This window comes from Furipterus horrens, unplaced genomic scaffold, assembly GCF_987537825.1.
Source record: "Furipterus horrens unplaced genomic scaffold, mFurHor1.1.pri manual_scaffold_11, whole genome shotgun sequence".
Classification (NCBI taxonomy): domain Eukaryota; kingdom Metazoa; phylum Chordata; class Mammalia; order Chiroptera; family Furipteridae; genus Furipterus; species Furipterus horrens.
In genome coordinates, this window is record NW_028327181.1 from 3,069,309 (window position 1) to 3,096,982 (window position 27,674).

The 27,674-nt window shown below is 43.9% G+C and overlaps 1 protein-coding gene across 1 annotated transcript in view; it reads right to left on the reverse strand.

The window, feature by feature from the left end:
• The window catches only part of KNTC1 (kinetochore associated 1), a 51,474-nt gene that overhangs the window by 19,776 nt on the left and 4,024 nt on the right, over window positions 1-27,674 (reverse strand). The window contains exons 3-40 of the mRNA XM_090290782.1: window positions 27,309-27,429; window positions 25,894-26,009; window positions 25,462-25,540; window positions 24,801-24,878; window positions 23,901-23,935; window positions 23,550-23,660; window positions 22,704-22,794; window positions 22,313-22,365; window positions 21,971-22,086; window positions 21,198-21,249; window positions 20,563-20,661; window positions 19,197-19,240; window positions 19,022-19,087; window positions 18,852-18,927; window positions 18,405-18,530; window positions 18,227-18,316; window positions 18,031-18,084; window positions 16,450-16,511; window positions 15,423-15,534; window positions 14,385-14,528; window positions 14,142-14,198; window positions 13,950-14,051; window positions 12,313-12,432; window positions 12,081-12,224; window positions 11,438-11,536; window positions 10,527-10,630; window positions 10,273-10,372; window positions 9,684-9,818; window positions 8,987-9,106; window positions 7,648-7,720; window positions 6,966-7,033; window positions 3,934-4,205; window positions 3,164-3,336; window positions 2,623-2,720; window positions 2,048-2,186; window positions 1,546-1,602; window positions 928-1,091; window positions 42-146 (exon numbers count right to left, since the gene is read on the reverse strand). Of these exons, the coding sequence (XP_090146908.1) occupies window positions 42-146; window positions 928-1,091; window positions 1,546-1,602; window positions 2,048-2,186; window positions 2,623-2,720; window positions 3,164-3,336; window positions 3,934-4,205; window positions 6,966-7,033; window positions 7,648-7,720; window positions 8,987-9,106; window positions 9,684-9,818; window positions 10,273-10,372; window positions 10,527-10,630; window positions 11,438-11,536; window positions 12,081-12,224; window positions 12,313-12,432; window positions 13,950-14,051; window positions 14,142-14,198; window positions 14,385-14,528; window positions 15,423-15,534; window positions 16,450-16,511; window positions 18,031-18,084; window positions 18,227-18,316; window positions 18,405-18,530; window positions 18,852-18,927; window positions 19,022-19,087; window positions 19,197-19,240; window positions 20,563-20,661; window positions 21,198-21,249; window positions 21,971-22,086; window positions 22,313-22,365; window positions 22,704-22,794; window positions 23,550-23,660; window positions 23,901-23,935; window positions 24,801-24,878; window positions 25,462-25,540; window positions 25,894-26,009; window positions 27,309-27,429 (3,855 nt within the window). The remainder of the gene's footprint in view (window positions 1-41; window positions 147-927; window positions 1,092-1,545; window positions 1,603-2,047; window positions 2,187-2,622; window positions 2,721-3,163; window positions 3,337-3,933; window positions 4,206-6,965; window positions 7,034-7,647; window positions 7,721-8,986; window positions 9,107-9,683; window positions 9,819-10,272; window positions 10,373-10,526; window positions 10,631-11,437; window positions 11,537-12,080; window positions 12,225-12,312; window positions 12,433-13,949; window positions 14,052-14,141; window positions 14,199-14,384; window positions 14,529-15,422; window positions 15,535-16,449; window positions 16,512-18,030; window positions 18,085-18,226; window positions 18,317-18,404; window positions 18,531-18,851; window positions 18,928-19,021; window positions 19,088-19,196; window positions 19,241-20,562; window positions 20,662-21,197; window positions 21,250-21,970; window positions 22,087-22,312; window positions 22,366-22,703; window positions 22,795-23,549; window positions 23,661-23,900; window positions 23,936-24,800; window positions 24,879-25,461; window positions 25,541-25,893; window positions 26,010-27,308; window positions 27,430-27,674) is intronic.

Consider the following 27,674-nt stretch of genomic DNA (forward strand, 5'->3'; position numbering starts at 1 on the left):
GTGGGGGCGCGGGGGACAGCCGGCCGAGGGCCCGCACTCACTTTGTGCAGCAGCGTCGCGGCGTTGCCCCGGACGAACGGCACGGCTTTCTCCCTCAGCGCCGCAATGACTTGCCTGGATTTAACCAACGAGGCCTCTCCGAACAGCTATTAGAAAAACACAAAGGACTCGTTAGGTCCGCCTCTGTGCACCTTTCTGAAAACTTCTGTAAACTATTTAGGAACTTCCAAAATCCGCCATTAGGTGCAAAAAGAACTGGCGTGTAACCTACAATGACAGAGAGCTGGGGCTGGGGGTGGGCTGGCTGGGAAGGGCGCAGTGTCCCGGCGGTTAAATCAGTACGTACCCTCGAGTCTTTATCTTGATTGTGGTGTTGGTGACCAGGTGAACACAAACATGGGCATTTTAATTTTGAAAGCCAGACTGCAATAAAGCTAATTTTTAAAACTGTCCTTTAATAAATAGCAACAGATGAGTAGAAACGAGCGTGACTCCCTGAGGCCAGCGAGTTAATAGCTTGTCTTCTAGAATCTGTCGATGATGCCGTCAGGTAATAATGACAATAATTTGGGCCACAAAACGAAGAGCAGACAGACAGCTGTGACCTCATGTGACCATGGGCTCGGAGTAAGATGGCTTCCTGCAACCTAACACCTCAGGCACCTCATCTGACCTCCCCGCATGGGAGTTCCCTCGCTTACAAAGGAGAGTTTCAGGGTTGTAAAGATGGGGCACGAAATGTGTGCAGGGACCTTGAACACCACCTGTATCTTAATAGATGCTCAAGAAGTGCTTCTTAAATCTGACCAATCATTGATGTCCTTGCTACAGAGCCGGTGGGAACATGCAGACTCCGAATTCCTCTGCTCGGCACCGTCTCTGTGTCTGCATTCACCCCCGAGGAAAGTATTGTTCTCGGAACTGTACCTTCTCACTCAGACCGGCGCTCATGAAGCTTGAGACAGAATACTGAAGGCAGGTGCTGAACGCACGGATGACAAACCCCAGGGCCAACTCCCACTGGCTCGACTCCTGCAGGCTCTGGAGCAGGGCAGAGATGGAGCTCATGCTGCGTAAAATAAGGCTGTCTCCTGGGAAATGATGAAAGGATTTTAATATTTAGACTTTTTAAACGTTTTGAAATTGTTTTCCGGGACAGCACGCTTCTTCGATGAGGGTAATGCTCTCAAAGTTAGTAAATCAGAGAGAGTTAACACGAGGCCTGCTGTCAGCCGGGAAATCTCTAAGTTCGCTGCATAATGAAACATTTTAATTATAACTTGCTTATTCTGAGATGCTTTCATCATTAGCTGAGGAAACCATTTCTCCACTTGGAAGACCAAAATTTATGAACAGATTCAAAATCGTCAAGGCTAGAAAGCCTAATGACAGTTTTCTGACCCTTTGGAAGAATAACAGCGTAACGGTAATAACTAACTACGTTAAGAACATTAAGTCAGATTTATATTCAGGATTTCAAGGAATTTGTATACGGTATGTTTACAAAATCACAATACAACAGCATACATTTCTGAGGTCAAGTACCTTCACTAATGGAGCAGTACGGTAAACTGGCAGAGTCCAGGGGATGTCTCTTGCTTTCTACAAAAAAAGAATAAATACACTAAACAAAACAGTCTTTCATAGAGCACACGTTTACATCACATAGATATATATTTTTAAATAATTTATTCATTTGTTTATTTTATTTTTAGACAGAGGGGAAAGGAGAAAGTGAGGGAGAGAAACATCAGTCTCTGGTTACCTCTCATGCACTCCCCAATCGGGGACCTGGCCCGCAACCCAGGCCTGTGCCCTGACTGGGAATCGAACCAGCGACTCTTGGCTCACAGGCCGACACTCAATCCACTGAGCCACAGCAGCCAGGGCGCACGGATTCTTACGAGTCCAGCTTCTTTTGCTCAGCATGATGCCCAGGAGGTTCACCTGTATTACTGTGCGTAGTTCTAGCTCCAAACCTCTACAGTATGAACTTGTGTAAACAAAGCGGAAACACACAGAAACTAATGGCATGAAGGAGCGTTACCGGCTGCAGGGATGAGGGACGAAATCAGCTCATAAACGACAGGCAGCACCATCTGTGACTCCAGGACGATCCCGTCCTCGCTGAAGAAGTCGCTGTACGACCACTCTTCATAGGGGTCTCTGTGAGTTCCAAAGGAGGTCTGGAGGCCAAATCACACGGCAAGGGCACCGATAAGCAGACTCCAAAACACACAAAGCTGCCTTCCCCGTGCAGAGCCCAGCATCAGAGATGCTCAAGCTGAACGCAGTTTTGATGGTCGACTATACCTATGCAGCCTGTGTCTTCTGGTCGATGGCTCATAAGGCTGCCATTTTAAACTAAATTGTCGCCCTAGGATAGGGACAACATCCAGAGATGCCTTGTTGGACGCCCGATGTTTCATAACACGGTGCAAACTAAAGCCAATAAATGTGGCTAGAAGAGAGGCATGGTCTCATGCCCATTAGTGTAGGCTAAGAAAATGCAAGAGATACAGCCAGTGTTTGTGTAAACTATGCATGTGATTTAAGAGTGATGCAGACAGAATGCGCTAGCAGGGCTTTTGCTTAAGGAAAAGAAATTCAAGAGCGATTTACTTTCATTAGAATTCCACCGTCATCCATTTGGCACTGTCTGGAAAGCTCAACGGCCGTCCAAGTATATTTACACAGTTCTAAAGCATCCAGTAAGAAATCTGGAAGAAGACGGAGAAAAATCACCAAATTAATATCGCATGTGTTTAGAATACCGAAAATGATCTTCCAGCAATTACCATCCAGAATTCTAAGGAAGGCCACAAAGTGGAAGGACAGGCTTCCACGGAGGCCCAAGTAACGCAGGTGGGCTGTTTTCTAGAGTGTGGCTGGGAAGTAAGACTGAGGGAGGGGGAGGCAAGGAACTTCACAATCCTATAAAAGTGGGTATCGTCAGTGCGCAGAAATGATATCATTAATATTCGGAATTATATTAAAACAACAATCCCCACCAAAAATGGATTATAACGGTCCCTGTGTAAGGTGGAGATACCACCTCTCCTCTCATTAACTGCAACGCCCGGCTGTAAAGGGACAGCCTTTGGGAGGCAGGTACCACATGAACCAGACAACATCAAACCACGCGTATTACAAATCCTGTCACCTGGACTGCAGATGGTGGCAGCCTGGCACGCGAGAGTGTGTATCTCAGAAGGGAGATGGAGCCCCACAGGCGCTGTCATCGGAACGTCACTCGCCAACATCTGACAAACCTTCTGACAGGCCAGGAACAGCCATTTCCCGGTGTCGGGGTTGCAGTGATATTCAAACAAGTCTCTTTGGAAAAAAGGAAGTGTCATAAGTTAGAACACTTGTACTGAGCCCAGGCGGGCGTGGCTCAGTGGAGTGAGCGCCGGCCTGCAAACCAAAAGGTCGCCAGTTCGATTCCCAGTCAGGGCACGTGCCTGGGTTGTGGGCCAGGTCCCCAGTTGGAGGCATGTGAGAGGAAACTGATCTATTATCTCTCACATGTTTCTCTCCTTCCCTTCCCCTCTCTCTAGAAATAAATAAAATCCTTTAAAAAAATGTACGCAAAAAGAATACTTGTATCGAGAGCAAACGCATTTGCCTTTCTTAGATTAATATATAACCAACCAACAACTTCTAAAATGCCTTCGTGGTATATAGTTTGCTTCACTTTCCAACTTCTTTGGGACACCATTAGGGGGTGGAGCGCAAAGCGACCGTCACCCGGGGCTTAGGATACCCAACTACATGGCATCAGTCGGTTGTCTTCTGTGCCAACAGGCTCTCAGGGCGAGACACCGAGTCACCGGGCGAAACTGCAGGGGGCCCTGCCCCCCCCTTACCCCCTAGGAGTAGCCAAGGCACGGGCCCCTCCCGCGGGCTGTGGGGGGCGGAGCGCGCGCGCACCTGCATTTTCTCAGCGCCGCCCCCACGCTCCCGTCGCTGAGCGCCCTCCAGGCCAGCTCGGCCTCCAGCTCCTGCTCGGACACCCGCAGGGCCCGCGCCTGCCGGTGCCGCCTGGACTCGGCGCCCGGGCTCGGCTCCGCCCGCCCCGCGCGGCTCCCGGGCTTGCGCTCCGCCTGCGCGGCCGCTTGCGCTCCGATGTACCGTTCCCGCAGCTCCGCCACCAGGGACCGGCTGCTGTAATCTCCGAACGGAAGAAAGACCTCGAAGTCCTCCTGTTGCAAGAAAGGCGAGACAGAGCCCCGGGTCTGTTTAGTTCGTCCGCTGTGGAAACCCACGGACGTCTCAAACAACCCCCCCCCCCCACCGCCCCTGCGCCTGGTAAGGGTTTAAGGCTTCACGCGAGGGTCTAAGCGCGCCGCTGTGCGCCGGCAACCAGCGCGATACCGAGTGTCAACTGCAGTCAAAAACCAGAAAGTTAAAGACTTCCCAGTTCGGGTTACGAAAGTAACCTGTTATAAAAGTTTAGAAAATGGGAAGGCGCCACTTCACCGCGGGCTGTCTCGGCACTAAGGACACTGGGCCGGAGCTGCGTGGGTCAGGGGCCCGAACAGAAGGCCGGAGGGGTGGAGCGCTAAAACGCGGGCGAGTCTCCCCTAGCGGCTGGAAGAACCCCGCTTCGCTCTTTCCCGGCAGAACTCCCGTTGGCCGCGGGCCCCAGGCCTCCAACGACCCCGCAGAAGCCCGGGGCCGGGCGCCGAGCGCTGGTGGGAGCGCGGCGGGCCTCTCACTTCGGTGCCACGCGGTCCGGCAGGGCTCCTCAATCTTGCGGGAGAATTCGCTGTTGGGGGGCCGGGGATCGGGGGTGCCTCATGTACGGCAGCACGTGTCGCAGCGTCCCTGGCCTCTGCCCACTAGATCTGGTGCCGTAAATTTTTAATACACAGCAGCACGACAAATACACACGACCGTCTAGATCAAAACCACTGCTTTACAGTGTCTTAAACTTGAGAACAGGAGGGGCTGACTTGGGCTGACGCCGCCCACCCGGCCCCGGCTCTTTAGAGAGATCACTACCGTCTGACACGGCCGGTCTCCAGCGTCCTGGCGCAGCGCCCTTGACACACTGGAAAACATCGAGGACTCAAAAGTCCGTTTGTTTGGGGGATATCTATCAATATTTACCATACTAGAAATTAAACTGAGAAATTTTTAAACCAAAAGGGGCCATTAAAATGTTTATCCCATCTGCATTCAGAGTGATGATGGTGCCGCATCATGAAGCCTATGGACAGAAAAACCCAAATAATTTCTTATCATTGCCATCAATATTTTAATCTCATAGCCCCCTGAAAGGGTCTCAGGGACCTGGAGGATTCCATGAGCTGTACTTTGAGAAATACTGGTCCAACTAATAAATAAATCATTTCATCTTATACACTTTGAAAGAAGAGCTGAGAGGCCCTGGCTGGTGTGACTCAGTGGATAGAACAACTGCCTGAGAACCAAAAGGTCGTCAGTTCGAGTCCCAGTCAGGGCACAGGCCTGGGTTGTGGGCCAGGTCCCCAGGTGGGGGCATGCGAGAGGCAACTTAACAGTGATGTTTCTCTCCCTCTTTCTCCCTCCCTTCCCCTCTCTCTAAAAAGTAAATAAATAAAATCTTTAAAAATATATAAACCGTAAGAAGAGGAGAGTTGAGAGTTCAGTCTTCCAGTGTTAGTTTTAAGTTTTCACAGAGAGATCTTCAAAGCTACGGAATTTTAACACATCTCTTGACTCTGTCCTTCTATTTACAAAATCTTTTACCCTCAGAAGGCCCTTGAGCCAAAATAAAATTACTTTCAAATCTCAAATCTTAGGGCAGTTAATAAATTCAAAGTTAACAAATTAATTAAGAAAATCAAACTGTCTGGAATAAAACTATGGAGAAAAATATGTCACACGTTAGGAAGGAGCAGAGAGTAATCTTTTGGTCCCGCGTCTGTAGACAACCCACGGCCCTGGGCAGCGTTTCGGGCGCCGTGGGGCCCCAGCCCCGTCGGGTGCGACGTGGATCGTCAGCACCGCCCGCGGGAAGCTCCCGCGACAATGGACAGCTCGCGCCATGCCTGGCACAGGGCAAGTGCTGAGTAAGTGAGGGCGGCTGTCGGCTACTGTCCGGGGCCCTCGGGGTTAAGTAAGTAAGCAAGCTATAAAGATAACTTAAATCAAAGCTTTTTTAAAGTACAAACTAGAATACAATGAGAAAAGAGAGAGCAAGCAGTTCCTTAAAACCCAGTACGGAACGACCGCAGGACTCAGCAATCCCTCTGCAGTGCCTGTACCCTGGGTTCCGCGCAGCACTGTTCACCAGAGCCAAGGGGTGGAAACAAGCCAAGGTTTTCCAAATGTCCATCAACAGATAAATAAACAAAATCTCGGCTCTCCATACGGTGGAATATTATTCGGCCAGGAAAAGGAATGGAGTTCTATACACGCTACAACATGGATAAACCTTGAAAGCCAGGTACAAAGGGGCAAATCCGATATGATTCCGTTTGCAGGAAATACAGAGAATATTAAATTCACAGAGACAAAAAGTGGATCAGAGGGTTACCGGGAAATGTGGGAAGAGGACGGGAGGCGTTTTGGGTCAAGGGGCAGAGCTTGTGCTCAGGAGAGTAGCAGTAGATGGCCGGCTGTGCAGTGGTGGTGATGGCCGGGCGACACTAAATGTAACCACCACCGAACTGTGTGCGGAAAAATGGCAAAAATGGCAACTTCTATGTTGTGTGTATTTTGCCACAATTTAAAAAAAAAAGATGCAATATACTCCCGAACGATTGAATTAGATACTTCAAATGGATGAAATGTATGGCATGTGAATCACATCTCAATAAATTGTTTTTAATGAGAGAGAGAAAGAGAAGGGAAGGGAATAGATCTAAAGTCTTGAGGGCCAGTGTGGAAAACTTCAAGGAGGGGCTGACCATAGGTCTATGTCAAATGTACTGATGAGTAAAATAATCCTGTCCAATGTAACTTAACATCTTTACCTGTAAGCTAGCAACAGTTTTAAAGAGATTCAAGACTTCTTCCCACTCATCCTTCTTCTGCAGATTGTCTGTAATGAAAATCTTCAGTTATAGCAAACATCCAAATTCCCCTGTTATCAGAATTTATAAAAGCTACCATTTTAATCAGCTTTGGTTTTCCTATCTCCAGCCTTCAGCAGCTCTGCTGAGATGCTCAGACAGTTTAAATACAAAAAGAAATCCAATCATGCTTTGGGAAGGGACAAAAGGAGAAGTTCATGGGTCATAAGAGAACGGGCAATTTTTCTGAAATAAACTGTAGTGCCTTTTTTTCTTCCCAAGAGACTTTGTTCATCATTTATTGAAGTTCAAAGTTAAATGGACTTTTTCCCGATTATAACCAAATGATAAGGAGAAATATGAATAATAAGTGCAAGGCGCCAAAGACACCTGGGCTGGCGTGAAGCAGCTTGCTGAAGCGTACGTACAAACGGTACGTTGGTCTTAGACACACCTATTCCTACGCCACCGATCAAAGGAACGAGGCAAGGAAGGACTTCCATGAAGAAAGATGGCTGGGATCAACAAAAGCCACCAGAGCCACAGAAACTGTGAGCAAGGATGACAGTGGTCGCTGATGCTCCCTTCTGAAAAGGACAGACTTGGGAACAAACCACGGTGAGGGGACACAGGGGGACACCACCTTTCTGAAGGTCGCACAGGATTTTAAGGATGTCCACTGTCGTCTTCACCACAGACGTCCTCCAGGCCTCGTCCTAAAAAGAAACACTGTGGTGAAATCTACTTCCTCATTCGCCACTTTGGCAGTACACACACTTAATAAATATCTGAAAACGATGAAAACTGAACTGAGAGGTCCGTGTGACTGGGACGTGGGGAACCAAGAAGCGGGTCAAACTTGAATCATATACAATCTAAGCATGAAAGTCCCCAGTAGGAACCCTTGGATACAGGACTGAGAAACACCACAGACTGCGCACCTTGTGCCTACAGGCCCTTGGGTTTTTGTTTGCGTGTTTGGTTTTTCCACAGTTTTTGTTTCTTATTTGGAAAAACATTTAGAAAAGCTCTCTGGAGAAGTTGGAAAGAACTTCTAGCTTGTTTATCCTCGAGAACTGAAGTCAATCAGGATCTTCGGGACTAAAAACTAGTTTTAAAAAAGAGAAGAAAACCCAAACAGAAGCCCTAAGGAAAGGACACCTTGGGTGTCCTGGCCAGGCCCACACAGACGCCCTTTCCCACGGCAGGCGGAGCAGGTTGGGGCTTCAGAACCCAGACATTGGGGCCAGAGTGGGAGCTGGGCTCTGCCACTTCCTCATAAACTTGGGCAAGGCATTTATCTAAAAACTTTAGTTTCTGAACTTAATCAGTAAGAACGTACATCACACTTAAGAGAAAGTGGACAATTCATTTGAAATATTTACCTTAATGCCCACTGCATGATAATAATGACCATAATAAACATTAGGTTAAAACACACACACACACACACAAAAGCTCATTTCCCTAAAAGTAAAAGAATTACTGAAGTGGACTGCTGAGACAGGTTGGGAGATATTTATCTCTTAAGGTTCAAAAACCTACATATTTGGTTCCTTTTCTCTGTGAAGTGCACGGGCTCTCTTGAAACTGTTTCTAACTTTCAGCCCCCCAGGAAAATGTAGATTTACACTGTTTCTGTGGCTGACATCACTATCGGACAGTAATGACTATGCCCCATGCAATGCAGAATGTTGTCTGTACTGCAAGGCATCATGGGAAACTCCTCCCGTACGACAAAGACCTCAGTGAATCCTCTAATCTGCAGATCCTCGCTCGCTCGGTGTGGGCTCACGCCTCCGTTCCACAGCAGCCACACCGGGTGTTCTCTGCACGGCACACTGACACAGAGGTCTTTGCATTAGGCTGCTCTGGCGGCGAGGAGCGCAGTGACTCACACTGGCAAGCCTATCTTTTCTAGCCCCTTGCTCGCTCTCTATAAAAACTGAATTTATCTACATTCTACTTAGTGGAAATCTTACCTCCTTAGAATTCTCTGGCTCTTCTTGTAAGGCCAGTCGCGCCCACGTGGCAACTCTCTCTGCGGTCTTCATCGCGTCAGCAGGAGGCAGGGACCTCAACAAAAGGACACAGTCCTCACCCTGGGAATAGCGTTGGAAGGAAGGAAAAAGAGCTGGTTCGCGTGTGCGAAGACCAGTGTGTACTTGAGGGCAAGGGTGGGAATATTCATATTAGTATCCTCAGCTATTTAAAAAAAAAAAAGAACAGTGTGGACTCTCTCTTTTCTATTGAAGGATAAAAAGGTATTTTGAAAACGAGATTACAGTAAGATAAAAATATGAAAATTCTATTGATGACAGCAAAGAAATTAAATTAAAATACCAATATTTGTACTTTGTAATTCTATGGTTATAGAATTATAGGAAAAAAGACACTTAAGAATACCAAAAAAAAGTCCATATCCTATTCTGGAATCAAAGGGTACCACAGAAAACGTAAAACATGAATCTGAGTTTCGTTAAGTATCAGAGGGTAAGAAAATGCATTAGCTAGTCACAGAATTCTTCTAAAAAAGCTACAATCTCACATCCAATGTTTTTACCTTGGTATAACTTTATCTTGTGCTAATCTACCTGGACAATCTGATTGTTTCGGGTTTTAACGATTTCACGAACAAAGAAACCATAGGAAAGAAAGGACAATATGAAGCTTTCACACCTGATGTCTATCTATCAGGTCGATAACCCGGAGGCTGTAGATTTCATCATCAGACAACATATATGCCCGGGACACCTTCAAAGCGTCTTCCAGAGAAGACGGGACATCTTGTTTGAGAATGTATCTGACCACCCTCTGAAACAGGGACAACACATACATTTCTTTGTTATAAAATCTCAAAGAGAACCTAGAAATCACTTGTTCATAAGGCAGAGTATTCATTACATTAAATAAGGCAGCCAAAAAGCTAAGCTGTATCAGAACATTACAAATAACTTACACTCTGATTTTACAACACTCCTGCTCAGCTCCTTTTCCCTCCAGCTTTACTGGAGGATTAATAGGCAAATAAACACGGCATTTATTTAAGGGGTACGATGTGAAGATTTGATAGACTTCTTTAGTTTCTTAATTTACCGTTTGCTGTCCCCTCTACTCTAATAAACAATTAAGCATCCCATTAAAATTCTGTTTAACAGAAGGAAAGTAGTAGAGCCTCTAGCCCTATTGCCTCTAAGAATATGAAATTCTCATGAAATTTCCCACGCTGTCTTGGGAACGGGACTGCGAGACTCTTCCCGGTACTCACCATGATCTCCTTGTTCAAGAGGCTCACCTCCCTTATCCCGTAGCCTCGGAGGAGCTTTTTCATCTCCATCAGTTTGTAACTCTCCTCTAACAACTTGACTCTACAAGCAAATTTATCATGATTAACAGGCATTCACTTTTCTTAGGAAATACCAAGGGACACGGGAAAGGACAGAAAACCAGCAATGACTGCGAACCCGACACCCCCGAGCTTTCCCCAGTCGCGAGGGGCGCCCCGGCGGGCCGGAGCCTTACTTGGGGTGGCCCATTCCCAGGTGCTGCTTCACTAGCTGCTCCACCGCCGCGCTCCAGGGCACCACGGCCGCGTACATGATCTTCAGCACGGCGTCGAAGATGAGCTGCGGGGGGACACACGGGACAGCGAGCGGCCCTCGCGTTACCTTCATGCCACCGCGCGGCACTGCCTGGCCCACGGCCGAGGCCTCACAGCTGCAGCGGGGGCTGGAGAATCCCTGCCCCTCTGACGACGAAAGCACGCCCTCCTTCCAATTCTCAGACATAACGGGCAACTGTAGCACTTAGAAAAATTTAGGGAAGTATGTTCTCTGCTGAACGTTAAGTCTGATAACTGTTTCTTTCTACAGCCTAAGTTTAAAAATATTTTCCATGACGTTTTCTTTATATTTTATGACAGTGCCTAATAAAAGTGAAAGTCAAAATAAAGACATATTATAACGTATTTTTAAAGTGTCTCTATGTTTTTAAAAACATAGGAAAGTCTAGAAATATATGCATCCAACTGTCTATGGGGGTTCTTCTGGGGCTGGGGGTAAGAAAGCTTTCACTTTTAATTTTCATAATTAAAGAGAATAGAATTGTGGGTGGTTTTAAATTGTTTTTAATTCCTTTTTCACACCACACAAATTCTCCTTAACAAACGTCTATTGCTTTTGTGATCAGAAAAAAAGTTTGAAGAGGCAGCAATGCTGAGACTTGTGGTGGAGATGGTGGCGCAGGCAGACACGGCTCGCCTCCTCCCAGTCACATCAGAAATACAGCACTAAACTGCAGAACAACCATCTCTCGGGACCGTCAGAAATCAAGCTGAATGGAAGTCTGACAACTACGGAATTAAAGAAATCAAAGCAAAAAAAAAAAAAGAGGCAACGCTGGAAAAGAATGTCTGCGTGGCCCTCCGTACTCACATCTGTGTCACAGAGACAGCCTATGACCGCCATGGCTTTTGCCTCCCACGCCGTTTCAAAGAGGGACGTGGACTTGGAGCTACACCTCTTCAATAAGTCCTAACGAGGGATAAGCGCATATATACTTTAAACCTAACACTCAATAAAACAGAAAAACAAAAAGTAAAACACACACACAGATATCAATAGCTTTTATGGATGTGTAAAAAACCAAAAAGTTCTGCTGAGCCATGAATGATGAACAATGATCAAAAAAATGCAAAACGGCCCAAATCTCGGCCTTCGGTTTTACGTGGTACAGAAAACTTACGACGCAAACATTCTCGAGGACTCTATTATAAAGAAAATTATTGCACCTTATTAATGTTTACAAAAAATAATTGCAAATATTTATTGAGCTCACACTCCTATTATCTCACAAAAGCTATTTGTAGAAAACCACAACATCACCATTTGGCTCGAGGTTACCAATCAATCAACAGCGGAAATAACCAACATTCTTAACCGAAACGGATGAGCTCACAAATTCTAACCAGAAAGCATCACACGTTTAACTCGCAGGAGTTAAGACATTGCATCGAATGTTTAACACAATCACACACCGTGTAGGTCCAAGAGAAAAGACCCGCTGTAAAGAAATTACCTCTATGTACAGAAGGAGGAGCTCCTCCTCTTGCAAGTCATGCTCCCTCATGTAGACTCTTACAAACTTCTCCAGCACGGAAGGGATGAGTTCCGGGGCCAACACTTTATCGAACATCCGGAACACAATGGTGGTTGTATTCTCCTGAATGCCCCAAAACGAAGAGCATAAATGCAAACTCTGCCCACGCTGGCTGCGACAGAAAAGAATCCTGACAAACACAGACTTCTACCTTCTCAAAGTCGGAGAGGGCCAATTTGCAGTTGTATTTCCTGTGCAGTGTGATCAGCTCTCGCAAGTTCTTTACCAAAGTCCTTAACTGACAGACCTCCTCCGTGTTTTCAAAATCCTTCTGAAACAGAAGCGTTACAGTTATCAAGGACAGGAAATAACACCGTGAGGAGGAAATGCACGAAAAGGTCAGAATTACTTCTACGGCCATGATTACATACTTATGGCCATGATTACATACTGAAGAGGAAACCAGCAACCCATGCCTTTAAATATTATAGAACTTTAACTAAAATTAACTAGTACAAACTAGCAGATGAGAATCCAACAGACCATCTAAAGGAAATTTTCTTTCTTAAAAAAAAAAAAAACCCATAGAAAACTATTATTACTAGTGTAATAGGCTTTTGGAACCCCAAGATACTTAACTGTGCAAAACCATTTAGATGACCCTCAATGTCTGTCCGTATTAATCATGACCAGACATAAAGCTACATTTTCTAAGGTTATATATAAAAATCAAAATTTTCAATATTGATAAAAGGCAATTAACAGGGAAAAGACAAAGTAGTGTTTTATACAGCAAAAGGAAAATGCTCTTCTGCAAAAAAATACTTTAGAGTGAACAATATACAATACATATGGATTATATATACACCCTACTTGAAACATATAAAAATTCCCATTTTATTTTTAATAGTGTATAATCTATAATTAAGTACTTATAATTAATAAGAATCTGCTATATTGAAAAGTAGGAAGAAATTATTATTTTGAGGCTCCAGAAATTTAAGGAATAAATGTAATTTCATAATGTACATTTTAACCATAAGTAAGGTCATACCTCTGCTACTTAAGTACTTAATACTTCAGAACTGGGATTATACTGAGATGTCTCATGTGTATAAACTAAATTATGGCACACTAACAAATTTTTAAAATACAAGAATGTACTTAAAAATATATATAACGAATGCTTTCTAGTTTCTAGAAATCTGAAGGGAAAGAGAAATGAACTTAAGAAATTTAGAAGCCAAACAATAAATTCAGTTCATTAACTTCAAATTAACATAAATTATAACATCAATATTCCCGATCCTAGTTCTCTTCCTAGCAATGCTATTTCTTTCAGATAGTCAGAAAGTCCCAGGTTTTTTCAATTTGATCTTTTCAAATATTCATTGGTACTTAAGCCATCGTGGTTGCTAAAATGTCTATGGGATGCATTCAGAACCAGGAGTAGTTTATCAGTTTAAGTAAAGATGTAAACCTGCATGATATAGCCTTTGAAAATTAATCCTGATGCATTATTGAATTTTGTTCTTTAAAGCAATGTGAAATGCTGCTAATGCAGAAAGTCTGAAGCACGCTACTTAGGAATCTGTTTCTGTATTATTTCCCTTTTGGTCAGTTCAATAGGGAAAGAATACATTAAGATAGGTAGACGTTATAACAGAAATATCAAGAAGAAAAGAAAGGAAATTTCCCTTTTAGTGGATTTTAAAAGTACCTATCCAAAGAAAATGAAAGAATAAAAACAGACAATTTCAAAAGTGGATATATTTCTAGTACATGTAGACAAATTCTTGAACAGGAGTTGAATGTTTTATTATCAAAAAGTTGTTTGCCATGTCATACCAGGGAAATCCAGTGCCAGGAAGACACCAATCCCAGCTCGTGTGGTTTTTCTGCTGTAAAAAATACCTCTGCCAGTTGAAGTCCATTTTCTGGCCAGTTTGCCTTTAAAAAAATTTACAAACCATTACTAATAATCATTTATGCCACTGGGAGAGTCTTAAATATCTTTTCAGGGATAATTATTCTTATCACCTTATCGGTTAGTTCCAGGTTCCTGGCTGCTTGCTCCAACCATTTTGCAAGAATTTTCTGAAATAGATACATCATTTAAAAATAAAATACTTGAGTAATCACCGAAAGAATTTAAAACATCCCTGATAATCTTTCAGAAGAGACACTGAAATGAACTAGCCAATGTCCATGTGACTTAAGGGTCAGGGATAGGATGTAAAAACCAAAATTGGATCTTGGGAGTGGAAGTCACAGGCCACCGACCTGTCCGTCCGGTACAACCCTCCTCACAAACGGGATCACGTCGTTCTCGAGCCACGGACAGAGCTTTTGCAAAGGGACTGGAGTGGGGATTGAGTTGAGCAGGTTCTCAAGGACTTTCACGTCAAATCTGCTTTCAAAGTTTGCCTAAATCGCAGAGTGAGAAATTAAGGTTTAGCTGACAAATTTAAACTGACAGCCTCCGCAAACAGATAAACGTCTTAAAAAAGTCATTCCCAGGATTATTTTACATTTTAATGGGCACACAAGGGGATTCACTTCACACAAACGATTTGAGCGGGGAGCCACAGATTCCATGAATCTCATGACAGAAAATGCCAAGTAACAAATTAGGAGGCAGAGGAACTGGCAGAGGTGGCCTTTTAAGGAAAAGTAACTGAAGGCAATAATACAGAGCCTAGCAATGTGTCCACTGAAGACATCACACCCAGATAACTGCTTTTTGGACCTAACTTGATATGCCAGCATTAGGGGACCCACAGTAGCTGCTTTTCCTTTACCACCACCTGAACCGCGATAGGAGCACCTTCTCCACCAAGGCTACGTAAGAAAGCCCACCACCCTGGCCAGGCTGCTCCGTTGGTGAGAGTCGTCCCCAAACGCCAAGGTTGTAAGTTCGACCCCCAGTCAGGGCACAAGCAAGAAGCAACTAATGGATCATAAATAATTGGAACAACAAATTGATGTTTCTTTCCCTGTCTCTCCCTCTAATATCAATAAAAGGTAAAAAAGAAAAAAAAGACCCATCAATAAATCAATAAAATGTTGCTTTTGAGCTAAGTTTAGGATCTAAGTTTAGACTCTGAATCATGAGCTACGGTAAGTTCCTATTACATTTTTATAATGTTTCCTGAGTTAACAATCACCACGGGATAGCTGACTCCGGGACAGGTCACATTTCCGCAGCCTGAAAACGTCCCATCACCCAGTCGCACTGGCCCCCGTTAGTCCCCAACACTGACTCAATCACCTATCCGAGGGGTTCCGAAGCCATTAAGAAAGAAGCGCGACATGTATTACCCGATGCCGCAGCCAGAGGTACTGTGCGCAGACCAGGTTCCCCTCCCTCAGCTGCAAAAATACGTCCTTCAGCTCATCTTCGTTATTCAGGAATTCGATCCAAGAGCTGCCGCTGCAGAGTCAGAGGGAAAAGTTACAGGTTAAAAAAAAATTCGGGTTATTCGGTCCAAGTGGGTATCATTATGCGTTTTAACTAGTATTTTTTTTTTCTCACAACGTTGCAAAGAACTTTTAAGCCGTGAGGAGTAAGTTTCCTTCTTACCTCTGACCTTAAACTCCTGAATCTTACCCAGAAGCCACTGAGAGAATCACGACATACACAACCAACCGTTTTTAGTTTTAAATGAATGAGAGCTTCCTATATATATATACTATCTGTACTTAAAAAATTTCATTGCAGCCCTGGCTGGTGCGGCTCAGTGGACTGAGCACTGGCCTGTTAACCAAAGGGTCGCTGGTTCGATTCCCAGTCAGGGCACAGGCCTGAGCGGGCCAGGTCCGTAGTCAGGGGCATGCGAGAGGCAACTGATCGATGTTTCTCTCCCTCTCCTCCCCTCTGTCTAAAAATAATAAGTAGATAAAATCTTAAAAGAAATAAAGTCCAGAGACAGACTTACATACACATGAGATTTTTAGCATGTGATTAATAGAACATTCCAATCTGCTGTGAAAATCTGGATCATTTAATTATAGTATTGGAATAACTGACTAGCCACAGGAAAAATAAAGCTTCCCTTTGGTGTTCATTTATCCTGATAATAATACTTGCCTGGTGCATATTAGTATATCTAATAAAATCAGTTTCCAGGAGTATAATTGCTAAGGCAAAAGGGGCAGGAATTTAAGTTTGCGTTTCCAAGGTATCAGTTCCCACACAGGGTGCAGGAAGTGCCCCAAGCTTAGCAGGAAAAATATTTTCCAGCCCCAGAAACACAAATTCATTCAAAGGAATCCTATTATCTGCCATAATATCCTAAATTTAAATCTAATTCGGAATCTAAAACTTAAAAATGAGGAAGGTGCACACCTGAATTTTTCTGGTCCGAATGCTCCATAAAAAGTAGTCAGCTTTGCGTGGGCCCTCAGTACCTACGAAGGAATAAATCGATAATCTGTATGTGCTGTGCAATAATATGCAAATTAGCCACTGGGTTAGGGTTAGGGTTAGGGTTAGGGTTAGGGTCTTGCACACACGCTTGTTTTGTCGGTCCCCATAAATACGACTGCTTTTGTTTAACACAAAACAAAAAAAGGTTGGAATAATGGGAGCATTTCTAATCATATTCAGTGCAGTAAAACTGCATGGGAAGAAGCCATTGGCACATTAATTACGGGTACCTTCAAAATCAGTTAGTTTTGCCACTGATTTATAAATGCCCTTATGGTAAAGCCTACCTATATCATAACAAAAATTTACTTTAAGAGTTAAAAAACACACATATGTACAAACACACACACACACGTATTTTTGGTACCATCATAATCATCATCACAGTCACATGTATTTGTGTGTTTAGCAGGTGCCAGACGCTATGCAAGAACATTTCATCTACATTATTTAATTTGACCTCAAAATAACCCTGTAAGCACCATTATTATTCCCATTTTGCATATAAGGAAAGAAGTATTAAAATTCCTTGTGTTCTTGAAAAAACTCGGGGCCCCTCTCTAACTGGAAAGCACACGGTCCCGCGCCACAGAACGTTTCAGTCCATGAGAGACCACCTGTACGCTGGCGGCCCCCCGAGACTGTGATGGAGCTGAAACCTTCCTGTGGCCCAGGGACGTCACAGTGCGACGCGTGACCCACACGGGCGGGCGATGCCGAGGGAAGGAGCGTCCTGCCCTGGCAGCTGCAGGGCAACACGTACCGCGTTCTGCGCGGTGCCCAAGGCTCGACAACGGCCGTGAGCGACTGTGTTCCCAGGTTGCGTGTGTGCCCCTTTCCTGTTACCCCCGTTATTCCAGGGCGCTCTTCCTATTTGTATGAAACAAGGCGCGGCCTCGTCCGCGTCGTGACTGCGCCGTGTCCCCCCGTGCCCGACTCAGGCCCGTGCTGGTGGACGAGCTCAGCGCGGCCTGAGTGTGCAGTGCGTACGGAGCCCCGGGCTGGGCCCTCACGGTCACCTCCCGCTCACGCACTCGCGCCCAGACTCCCAGTCCTGCCAGCCCCACTCCCGGGAAGTGCCCTATAGCGCTGCATCGGCTTTTGTCATTTCTGAGGTATGTTTACGGCACCTTTTCTAGGTCTAGATACCAAAACAGTCTGCCTTGTGTTAAACCCGCCTCAGCCCAGGGACGTGCCACACAGGTTGTGACGCAGGAGCAATGGGCTGTATTATGAAGCCTAGGCGTGTGGTAGACCGCACCATCTAGGGCTGTTTTATTAAAGTTTTAAAAGAGTTGATTTGAGCCAAACGGACGACATATGCTGGGAGCGAGACCTCCGATGCTCCCCCGCCACCTGGGGTTATGGAGACGCGTCTGTAATGACCACACAAAGCCAGTGTCACCCAACGCCACGTTTCTCAGGACATGTCCCGTTGTTAAGTGGCACGGGGCTGAGGACGCTCAGCCCTACATTAACCTGCAAATACAAACTAATTACCTCTTTTAAGCCGTAAGAGTAGACAGGAACAGCTCTATCTTCTTTCTTCAGGAGCTAAGACGAACAACGGGAGACACGGTTGGAGTAACTGCTGTGTTAGGTTTCTCGTGAAAGGGGAATGTTTTTGCGAACTGAAGGAGAAGTCACTCGCTTCGCCTGAGATGAACTGACGGGGACCCGGGCTGTGAGAACTCACCCTGGCCTTGGCGTAACTCAGCATTTCCTGGGTGGTTTCGTAAGTTATCCACTGAGCCTCCAGGCAGTAACTCACCACGAACTCATCGTCCTGTCCCATAAAAGCAGACACAGTAAGGCGACCCAGGTGGGCCAGTGTGTGCGTCTGGACAGTCCAGCACATGCGCGGGAAAACACACCTGGATTTTATGGAGGTTCTCCTTAGCGTCGTCCACAAGCTTCTGCCACTCGGGGCGCTCGCTGGTGGCCACGGAACTCAAAGACAGTTTCTCCAGTATGTCGTTCGCTTTTACTTTGTAAACCAGCTATAACATAAATACGCCGCATCAGGGAGCTTGAAGCCAAAAATGCTGCCTCCCGCCCTGGCTGGTGTGGCCCGAAGGGTCACCGGTTCAATTCCCGGTCAGGCACATGCGTGGGTTGTGGGCCAGGTCCCCGGTCGGGGCGCGTGTACGAGAGGCAACTGATAGATGTTTCTCTCGCACGTCCATGTTTCTCTCCCCCTTTCTCCCTCCCGTCCCCTCTCTCTAGAAGTAAAAAAAGCTTTTTAAAAAAATGCTGTCTCCCAAGCATCCTGTACGAAGGAAAAGCTTGTTCAATGGACAAATAAATCCATGAGTGATTACCTCAACGTCTAGTCCAAACTGAACAGCGAAGCTCTCAGCCTCAGCGAACCTGTGCCTGTGAAGCAGCCGACTCAGCCTGTCACATGGGGGAGAGACGTTGGCAAGGTTTCTCATCGGGGAACTGAAGTTCTAAATTAAGGGGCAAGGCTGAAAAGAAAAGGAGAAGTTACCTGTTTTCTGGTAAAGCTTCTGTAAGACATCTGAGGACTAGAACAGAGACTGAGTCTTCAGATAGTCTGAAAAATAAGTTTTCACTTTGAGCACATTTGTCATTTAATATTAATAGGTAAATTTTCACTTAGCTGTTATTTAACAACTCATCTGATAAAACAAAACACGACCTACTTGGGATCATTTTTGCAAATTCCCTCCAGAAGGTATATGGTATCCTGCAACAATAACAAAAACACGTTTAAGGCAAATGAAATAGAGAATTAATTCATTTTATAGTGACTAGAGTCACAACTGGTTTAGGATGAAATTTTCTAACAATGGAACTCTAAAATCACTGGGAGAACTGTCGGAGAAAAGGATATTTCCGTAATCTCAAAGTAACACCTGAGAAACGACTTACTAATTACAAAGGGGAAAATGTACCTTCACAAGGGAGAAATCTGGCATAGCTGCATTAACCATGTCATCAAATGTCACATAACCAAAGCAGGACAAAGGACACGAACCCCTTAATGTGACCCAGTTAAGACACAATGTCACCTGAGCAGTACTCTTGCCAAAAGATTAGCATGAACCAGCCCTGGCTGCTGTGACTCAGTGGATTGAGTGTCAGCCTGGGAACCAAAGGGTTGCTGGTTCGATTCCCAGTCAGGGCACAGGCCCGGGTTGCAGGCCAGGTTCCCCAGTGGGGGCGTGTGAGAGGCAGCCACACACTGATGCTTCTCTCCCTCTTTTTCTCCTTCCTTTCCCCTCTCTAAAAATAAATAAAATCTTTAAAAAAAAATATTAGCATGAATCGGGTCATGATGGAACAAACAAAGCCGAAGAGAGGGATATTCTCCAACACAAGAACCTAGGACTCAACACATGTCACTGTCTTACAAGACAAAGAGACGAGGGAAGTGTTCTAGATTTAAGTAGGCTGCCATGCGACCATGACAATAAAATTGGATATGTGATGCTTGGCTGGACTTTGGATCAGAAAAAATACATAGTAAAAAAAAAAAAACCAAACTTTGGGACAACTGGTAATTTTGAGTTTGGGTGGTATATATTGTAACAGTTAAATTTTGTAAGCTTGATCACTGTATTGTAGAAGAATGCTCTTGTTCTTAGGTGCTGCCTGTTAAAGTGCTTAGGGGTGACAGGTCAGGATGTCAGCAATTAATTTCTAATAGGTTTGGGAAAAATATAGTGTGTGTGTAAAAATAGATAAAACAAATATAGTAAAAAAAAATTTTAAGACCACTGTTAAAAAATGAATAAATAAAAGCAATACCCCCCTACTCCCAATTATCATCTAAATTTCCTATGGGATACAAGAAAATTAAATGTGCAGTTGACTGATACTTTATGTAATTAATCTTCTTTTCTCTTTTAAAAATAAAGACTGACCTTGGTCAAGTGTATTCGAGGACATCTGACAACAAAAAATATAGTTATAAACCTGCAATCTACCCAGGTATTTCAGTAAATTCCATTCATGCGTAGCTTATTCTCAATTTTTGAAAGTAGTTCAAAATGTATATCAACTTACTGTGCTAATTCCTGTCTGGACCAGAGAAGAAACACTGGACACTTCCAAAGAGTAGAGTATTTCCATTGTAGGCAATGAATACACCATGAGGTTTTTCATCTAAAAAAAAAAAAAGTAGAGCAATTAATTTAGTAGGTCACCATAAGCTTCTGTGCACAAGCCAGCATTTCATAATAAAGGACACAGATCGAAACATCTGGTACAAAGCTCCATGCAACAATAGTTTTATAGGTAAGTCTGTTCTGGATTACTTGTATGTTACATATAAAATTAGGTTCTATCCCACTTCCCAAATCTGTTGAATAAAAAGTCCATATACCTCTGGTGCATCCTACAACTTGTAGTCAAGGCAACTGTAATTCCTCAGTGTCAGAACTATAAGAGTCACTTTAAGGAACAGTCTCTTGTGGACATTTTAATTCCACAACGCTCTGATTATGTTCTGATTAAAATGTGGAGCAGGTATTTATATCCATACTTTTAAAATGAGAGGGAAAAAAAAAAGAACTCTTGCAGCGTTATTTCTGATTTGTCAGGTGTCCCTGTGACCTAAGAGCACCACCTAACAACTGCTTTTGTATCAATGACATTTCTAACATATAACATGGACAGACAGGAAACACATTTTCCAATACCTTATTAGCAGCAGTCGTCAGAGCTACTAATTTGAGATTTGTGATCCCTCGCCTAAAAGAGAAAAGAAGGTTTAGGTGAATGAAATAAGATTTGCCAGTTGCCAGATACAAGCTAAGTCAAAGTCATATTCTTGTATAAACGCTAAAATTGACATACACAGATGACACTGACCTTGGTTTCTGCACAATTATGGTCCAGACTGACACGCTTTCTGTCTTTTGAGTGATTTTGAATCTGGATGCATACGCGAAGCAACATGTGAACTTTATTTGCTTGTTTACTTATTTTGGACTGACACTTTTTCTTTCTCTTTTTTTTGTCAGTGTGTGCCTACGCTCTTTCTAACACAATCACTTGAAGGTTCGTCTTGCCTGTTCTCAACAAATTTGGCCAACAAAAAAGTGGTCTTTACCCTGTGAGTCTGTGCACAGTGTTATTTTTTTGCTTTCTCTTGATAAAGGATTTATCTATTTCTTAAAAGATTTTATTTATTTACTTTTAGAGAGAGGGGAAGGAAGGGATAGAGAGGAGGAGACTCATCGATGCGTGGTTGCTCTCACACAACCGGGGACCTGGTCTGCAACGCAGGCATGTGCCTTGACGAGAAATCGAACCGGCGACCCTTTGGTTCTCGGGCCGGTGCTCAATCCACTGCGCCACAGCAGCCAGGGCCTCAGTGTTATTTAGAATGCGATACATAATGATCAGATGAGAACCAGGTAGAAAGCCTGGCCCTAACAAAAGGGCAATCACTGCTAGCACCGTAACGTACCAGGTGACAGAAGAAGGCGATTCCGCTTCCGTGGTAAGGAGAAACTCTTCCACGTGAAGAGAGGGCCAGTTCCACACGGGAGTTAGAGTGTAAATATCCCATAAGCTCAGCATGTTCTGCAAAAGAGACATTTCAGCAACATGTCTTCTCAATGCCTAAAAATTTCCATTTCAGGTTATATCTTTACACACACACACACACACACTCTCTGAAATACAGCACAGTACACAAGACAGTAATTCATCCACCCCGACTGAAGTCCGTGTCTTTGAAAGTTGGACATTTGTGATGTTAGGCACAGCACCAAGACAAAACATCAAAGGAGAAATACTGGAAACATACATCAGTATCAAGAACGAAGAGCAGATTGTCTATCAGCTGGAACTTCCTTGCACCTACAAGAGAAAGCAAGGTGCGTACGGGTAACATTTCTGCGTTGCGTACAGCCATATTTAAACAGTAAACTAACTTTAATGGACAAAACGTTCCCATTCTCATTTATTCCTGTGCCTATATTTTTAGATGACCACTAAAACGTAAAAACTCCCCAAATAAAGAATAACAAAGGCAACATATCAAGAACAGTCATGCATGTAAAAAATTATCAATTTAACCTGGCTTGTTACAAAGAGTGGTCCGGTAAAATGGCCCATACGCTGGACTCAGTCCATTGGCATGAAAATTAGAACTCACTAATGACTGTAACAAAATCAGTGGCACGAATTTAGCTTACCTTTAATAATCTCTGCATCAATAACGTTCTTAACTGTCATTTCCCTGAGAGGATCGGGTTCCCATTTTGAGAGTGCACAGTGACCGGCTCCCTACACAAATGACAACAGTAGTCGGTTGCAGATTTGGTTCTTAGATCTGAGTTCTCCTCAAAGCAGAAACATCTAAGTTGTACCCATTACTAATTTCAGCACACACACACACACACACACACACACACACATTCAAGCCCAACCCGCTTTCACCTTTCGGTCCCTCTCTAGGCTTGTTTTCAACAGCACAGAACGGAAACAGCAGTGAGCTGTTGCTATTCTTTGTTAAAACAGGAATATTTAATGAGCAGTAGGCATATTCAGGCAACTCACTCTGAAGACGTAGGGTAAACTTTAACGTAACTCAAGGAGGGGCAAGAGCAGGTTTACAGTTGTTCGCATGAAAACAAACACAATAATCAATCAATAATAATAATATAAGAATAAATGTGTTTTGTGCACCCACAACTATAAACCTCCTTTTGACCCACCCTGTATAAATTTGGCGAGGAAAGTGTTGTTCATTGCTGTGATTTTATTGAATCTTGGCCTTGAATATTAGATGCTATACTTGTTTTTGCCTATATTTATAATGGAAAGAAATGATAAATTTCAGGAAGATTAGTGAAAACAAAGATGTAATATTTTTTCCAGCATGGAAACTTAGGTTGACCTATTAATTTGTGACTTTAATTTTATAATTCCCATTTGTTACGCATTACAAATTAATTTGCAATTTAACCAAAACTATAATGTTTTAATGAAGAAACATTTCAGAAACAGAAGAACCACAATTTTATAAAAAGAATTCTTACCCCGATTAGCAGAGGGATTTTGCTTGATAAATCTCCAGGCACAAGACTGAGACAGCCAAGAGTATGATAATTTTCAGTAGAAATAAAACTGGATTTGATTTGCCCTTGTAACTGCAAAATTAAAAAAATAAGAATGTTATACACACTCCACAGTCCAAATTCCTTAGAAAGATTGATAAGATCAATTTAAACCAATCGATGATACATGTATTTTTAAATGGAAATGTTATTAAAATGTTATATCATGCCAACTCCCAAAAGGTCAACCAGAGACAATTATACCCAGAAACACTCTCCTAAATTTTCATTAAATCTAAGTTTTAGGAAGACGACGAAATTCTGTTTTCTCACCTTTTTTGCTTTATTGAAGTCGACATTTTCAATCGCTGTATGAAAGAGAAAGCAGGCTCAGTGTGCAGCATTAACCCAGGAAGCACAAACAAGCCGCCCCTGTGTGGCCGGCGAAATGACACACAGTCTAGTGAGAGGGACACTCGTCTGAAATCCGTAAGACGGCGGGGACTTTTCCGTGCTGCCCTTGACCAATGATATAAACTGTGACACGCTATTCTCAGGGCTCCAGCCAAGCTGCCCTCCAGTCCCTCCAGTGCCTCTCCAGACCCTCCCTTCCTACTAAGAGGGGTTTCTGTTAAAATAGGCCCCAGCTTCCCTATTCAAGTTTGGAAGCCCTCCCTGCAAGGTCATCACTTTACGCTCCATTTTGGAAGCGCTCTTTTACTTAACTGCTCTTTCAATAAGCTATGCTATGTCTCTTAGATCTTGTCGGACCTCCTGGGCCTTGCAGGTTCTTGGCACATAATATTGGAGATTAAAAAAAACTTGTTGAATCCATGACTCAAACCAGTTTCTCAATCTCTCCCAGCTCAGAGGGATGAATGGGCCACACCACTCAGCACACACCAAGTTCCTGCTAAGCTGGTATGTTACCAGCGTTGGCCCTTACACACCATCCGTTTCTGGTTTTGTTCACCCCCCCAGAAAGCTTCTGTCACTGTGCTAGGGACCGCCCTGTCTCCCCAGCGAGGCTGTACATCCTCGAAGGCTACAAAGAAACTACCTTTCTTCAGACTCTGCAGCAGCCCTAACAGTGGAGAACGGGTATGCTACAAATACTTAGAAGTGCGCCCGGTATCATCGGATGTAATTAAAGAGAATATTCAAAAAGTTACCTGGAGAACAAATAAGGAATACTGCCGCAAATCAATGATATGAAAATAATACTTTACTTACCTTGCTGAATTTTTGCAAGCTGAAGGTTCGTAATGCAAAAAAATCCATTGTTTGTCAGAAGCAGCATATAATAGGTACCTATTAACACAAAATCAAGCCAGTTTCTCTAAAAGGCACATAAATATAAAAATTTAAACTAGTATATGAACCTAGCTTAAAAATGTCCATTTGCTCATTTAAATTGTCATCATCAAATAATATAGTGAAGATACAGATAAAGCTTATTTACGAAGAATTATAAAAACAATGTTAACTCCTTGAACCTTTTATAAACCAAACCTCACTTCCCAGTGGGGGAAATATCTTCAGATATATCAAAATAAATTAAAATCCAATTAACATTTATTGATATGAAAATAGGATAAAGTTGCTGAAAGCCACAAAAAAGAACATTTAAAAAGAGTATAATGTCTCCCTGGTAATTTATCAAACTCTCAAAACTGTAAAAATTAGTTTAGAATATTATATTTAAGAAAAGTACATTTAAATCTCTGAAAAGAGCTAAAATAAAAACTTGTTTCTTACAATATTGATTGCATCACTAGAACATTACACACCACGGAGGGCGCATAATAATGAGTTTACAGAATTCATTTACTGTAAATCGGATTTCTTGACTGGGTATTAGTCAAAAGACATTAAAAAATTTCAGAAAACTTACCTGCACTCGATCCATCTTCCTCAATAACGAGAGTTCGGTAGGTGCACTGATTTTCACCATTAGCTTTCTGAACAAAAGCCTAATTGCAAATTAATTTCAAACAATAAGATTACATAAACCCAGAAAAATATAATCAACAATTAGCATCTTTAAAATCGCAGAGCTATCAATGATCAATAGCAATAATTCTGTCTTCGTTCCCAACATTTTAGTTTTAAAATGGAAAACTCTTGCATAAGCATGCTAAGATCTGCAAAGCTTCCTTTTACAATTCTGCATTTACTCCATATGCTTATAAGGCATGAGTCTTACATTTAACGCAAAGGAACATTACTTCTCATTTAAAAACACAAGTTGAGGCACGGTTTGCTCGGCTCTCGCTGTCAGAGATCATTGAGAACTGAGACAACGCAGAGCGGCCCCGGGTCTTACGTTGGTGAGCAGCGTCTGCTTTGACGTCACGTGGATAAAATGTAAGTTGCCGCTCCTCTCCCCAACCAGCAGAAACTTCCCTTCCTGACATAAGCCAACGACATCCACTTCTGTATCTGAAAGTGTCAAGTCAACGTTACAAGCTTCCTTTGAGCATGTTAGTTTTCAATCCAAAAAAATACCTGTCGATTTTGTCATTTAAAGTCAACTCTTCAAGCTTCTTTTACATTTTTTTTTAAAGTGGTGATTAAAGTAAAAAAAAAAAAAATGCTAAAGACTCTTCATCGACCAACAGATACAATATTTACTGAGCACTTTTCTGCCAAGCGTGGGTCTAGGCCTCTTGAGAATATGGGTCCCTCGTTCACGGAGCTCAAGTTGTAAGGCCCAGACGCTGCAACAGTGAGAATAGTACATTATACGCCATGCAGGAAGGTGATGAATTCCCTGGGGAAAAGGAGACGTGGAACAGGGAGGGAGGGGTCCCGAAGAGCCGCGCGCGCTGCCGCGTTGGCTGCTCAGGCCTGCCCTCGCGGATAAGGGAGGACACGGATAAGGTAAGATGCGAATGAAGACGCGAAGGAGGTTAGGTTACTGCTGGGGCGCAGCGAGAGACCTAAGGGGGTGAAGTGGGGGCCGCGAGGGGAGGGGATGGGTTAAAGCAGCGCCTGTCAGCGGCTTAGGGACGGAAATCACTCAGCAGCAGCGTCTTCATATGAATGGATCCGATGTCCGCACAGCCACTTCCCTGGCGAAACCCGAATTTTGTGGCCCCATCAGGGCGGATCCGCTCCGATGCCACAGGGTACGAGCGTCACGCCTCCAGGGTGCGATCAAGGTTTCTCTTCAGGGCCTTGATTTTTCTTTTCAGTTGTCTGAGTCCTTACCCAAACACTTCAATGACCACTTCCTCTCAAAACTGCAGGAAAAGCTTTCATGGCATTTCCACCTCTCGGTCAGCACAGCCACTCGCTTCTCTCCATTTACTCTTAAGTGCATATTTGTATGTACTTAAAGCTCTTTAACTCAATGAAGAATTCGTAAGTATTTAAAGAGCTTTTTACAGCGGCATTCATTCTGAAAGTATCCAAATACCGTGGGTGATACTGAAATGATGGACAGGATTCAGGGACTTGGACACGATTGGGCCCAGCCGGTTCCTACAGGCCTTTGATATTGTACGAAGGCCACGCCAAGTTCAGTGTTCCCCCTTAGACCTACCGGGAAGGGGTCAGCCCGGCACCCTTTGAATCTAGGAACTCAGCATAAAGAACGGCACTCAAGATTAACTGCTTGACATTAGCCCAATTTCAAGTCTTAGAAGCAGTGGAGTGAAGAAGAGACCAGGCAGTAAAACTGCTAGCAAATACTTAACTCCGCCTTTATCTCATCGCTTCGCTGTAGAATCGACTCACCAAACACCAGGTGCAGCTGGAGCGATCTGCAAGCCCTGTCCAGCAGCACCACGGACCGGTCGGCCACGACAACAAACCCATCGCTTAAGCTGCACGCTTTAATGTTCGGGCTGAGCGAGGCCTGTGGGAGGGAAAAGCGGCACGAATATAAAACATTTGAGACACGCTTAGTAGGACTGATCCCCGGTGTCATAGTCCCAAGCGCCCAAGTTTGAAACTCAGCAGGCCTTCTGTGTTGAGCCCGTGTGTCTACCCCGCCAAGTCTTTCTTTGTATGGTGTATCTCGAATCCACTGAGAGTCCAAAACAGGGAGAGTCCAGCACCGTCAGGAAAGGGCAAAGGGTTCCCATGTCCGAGTCTGGGTTT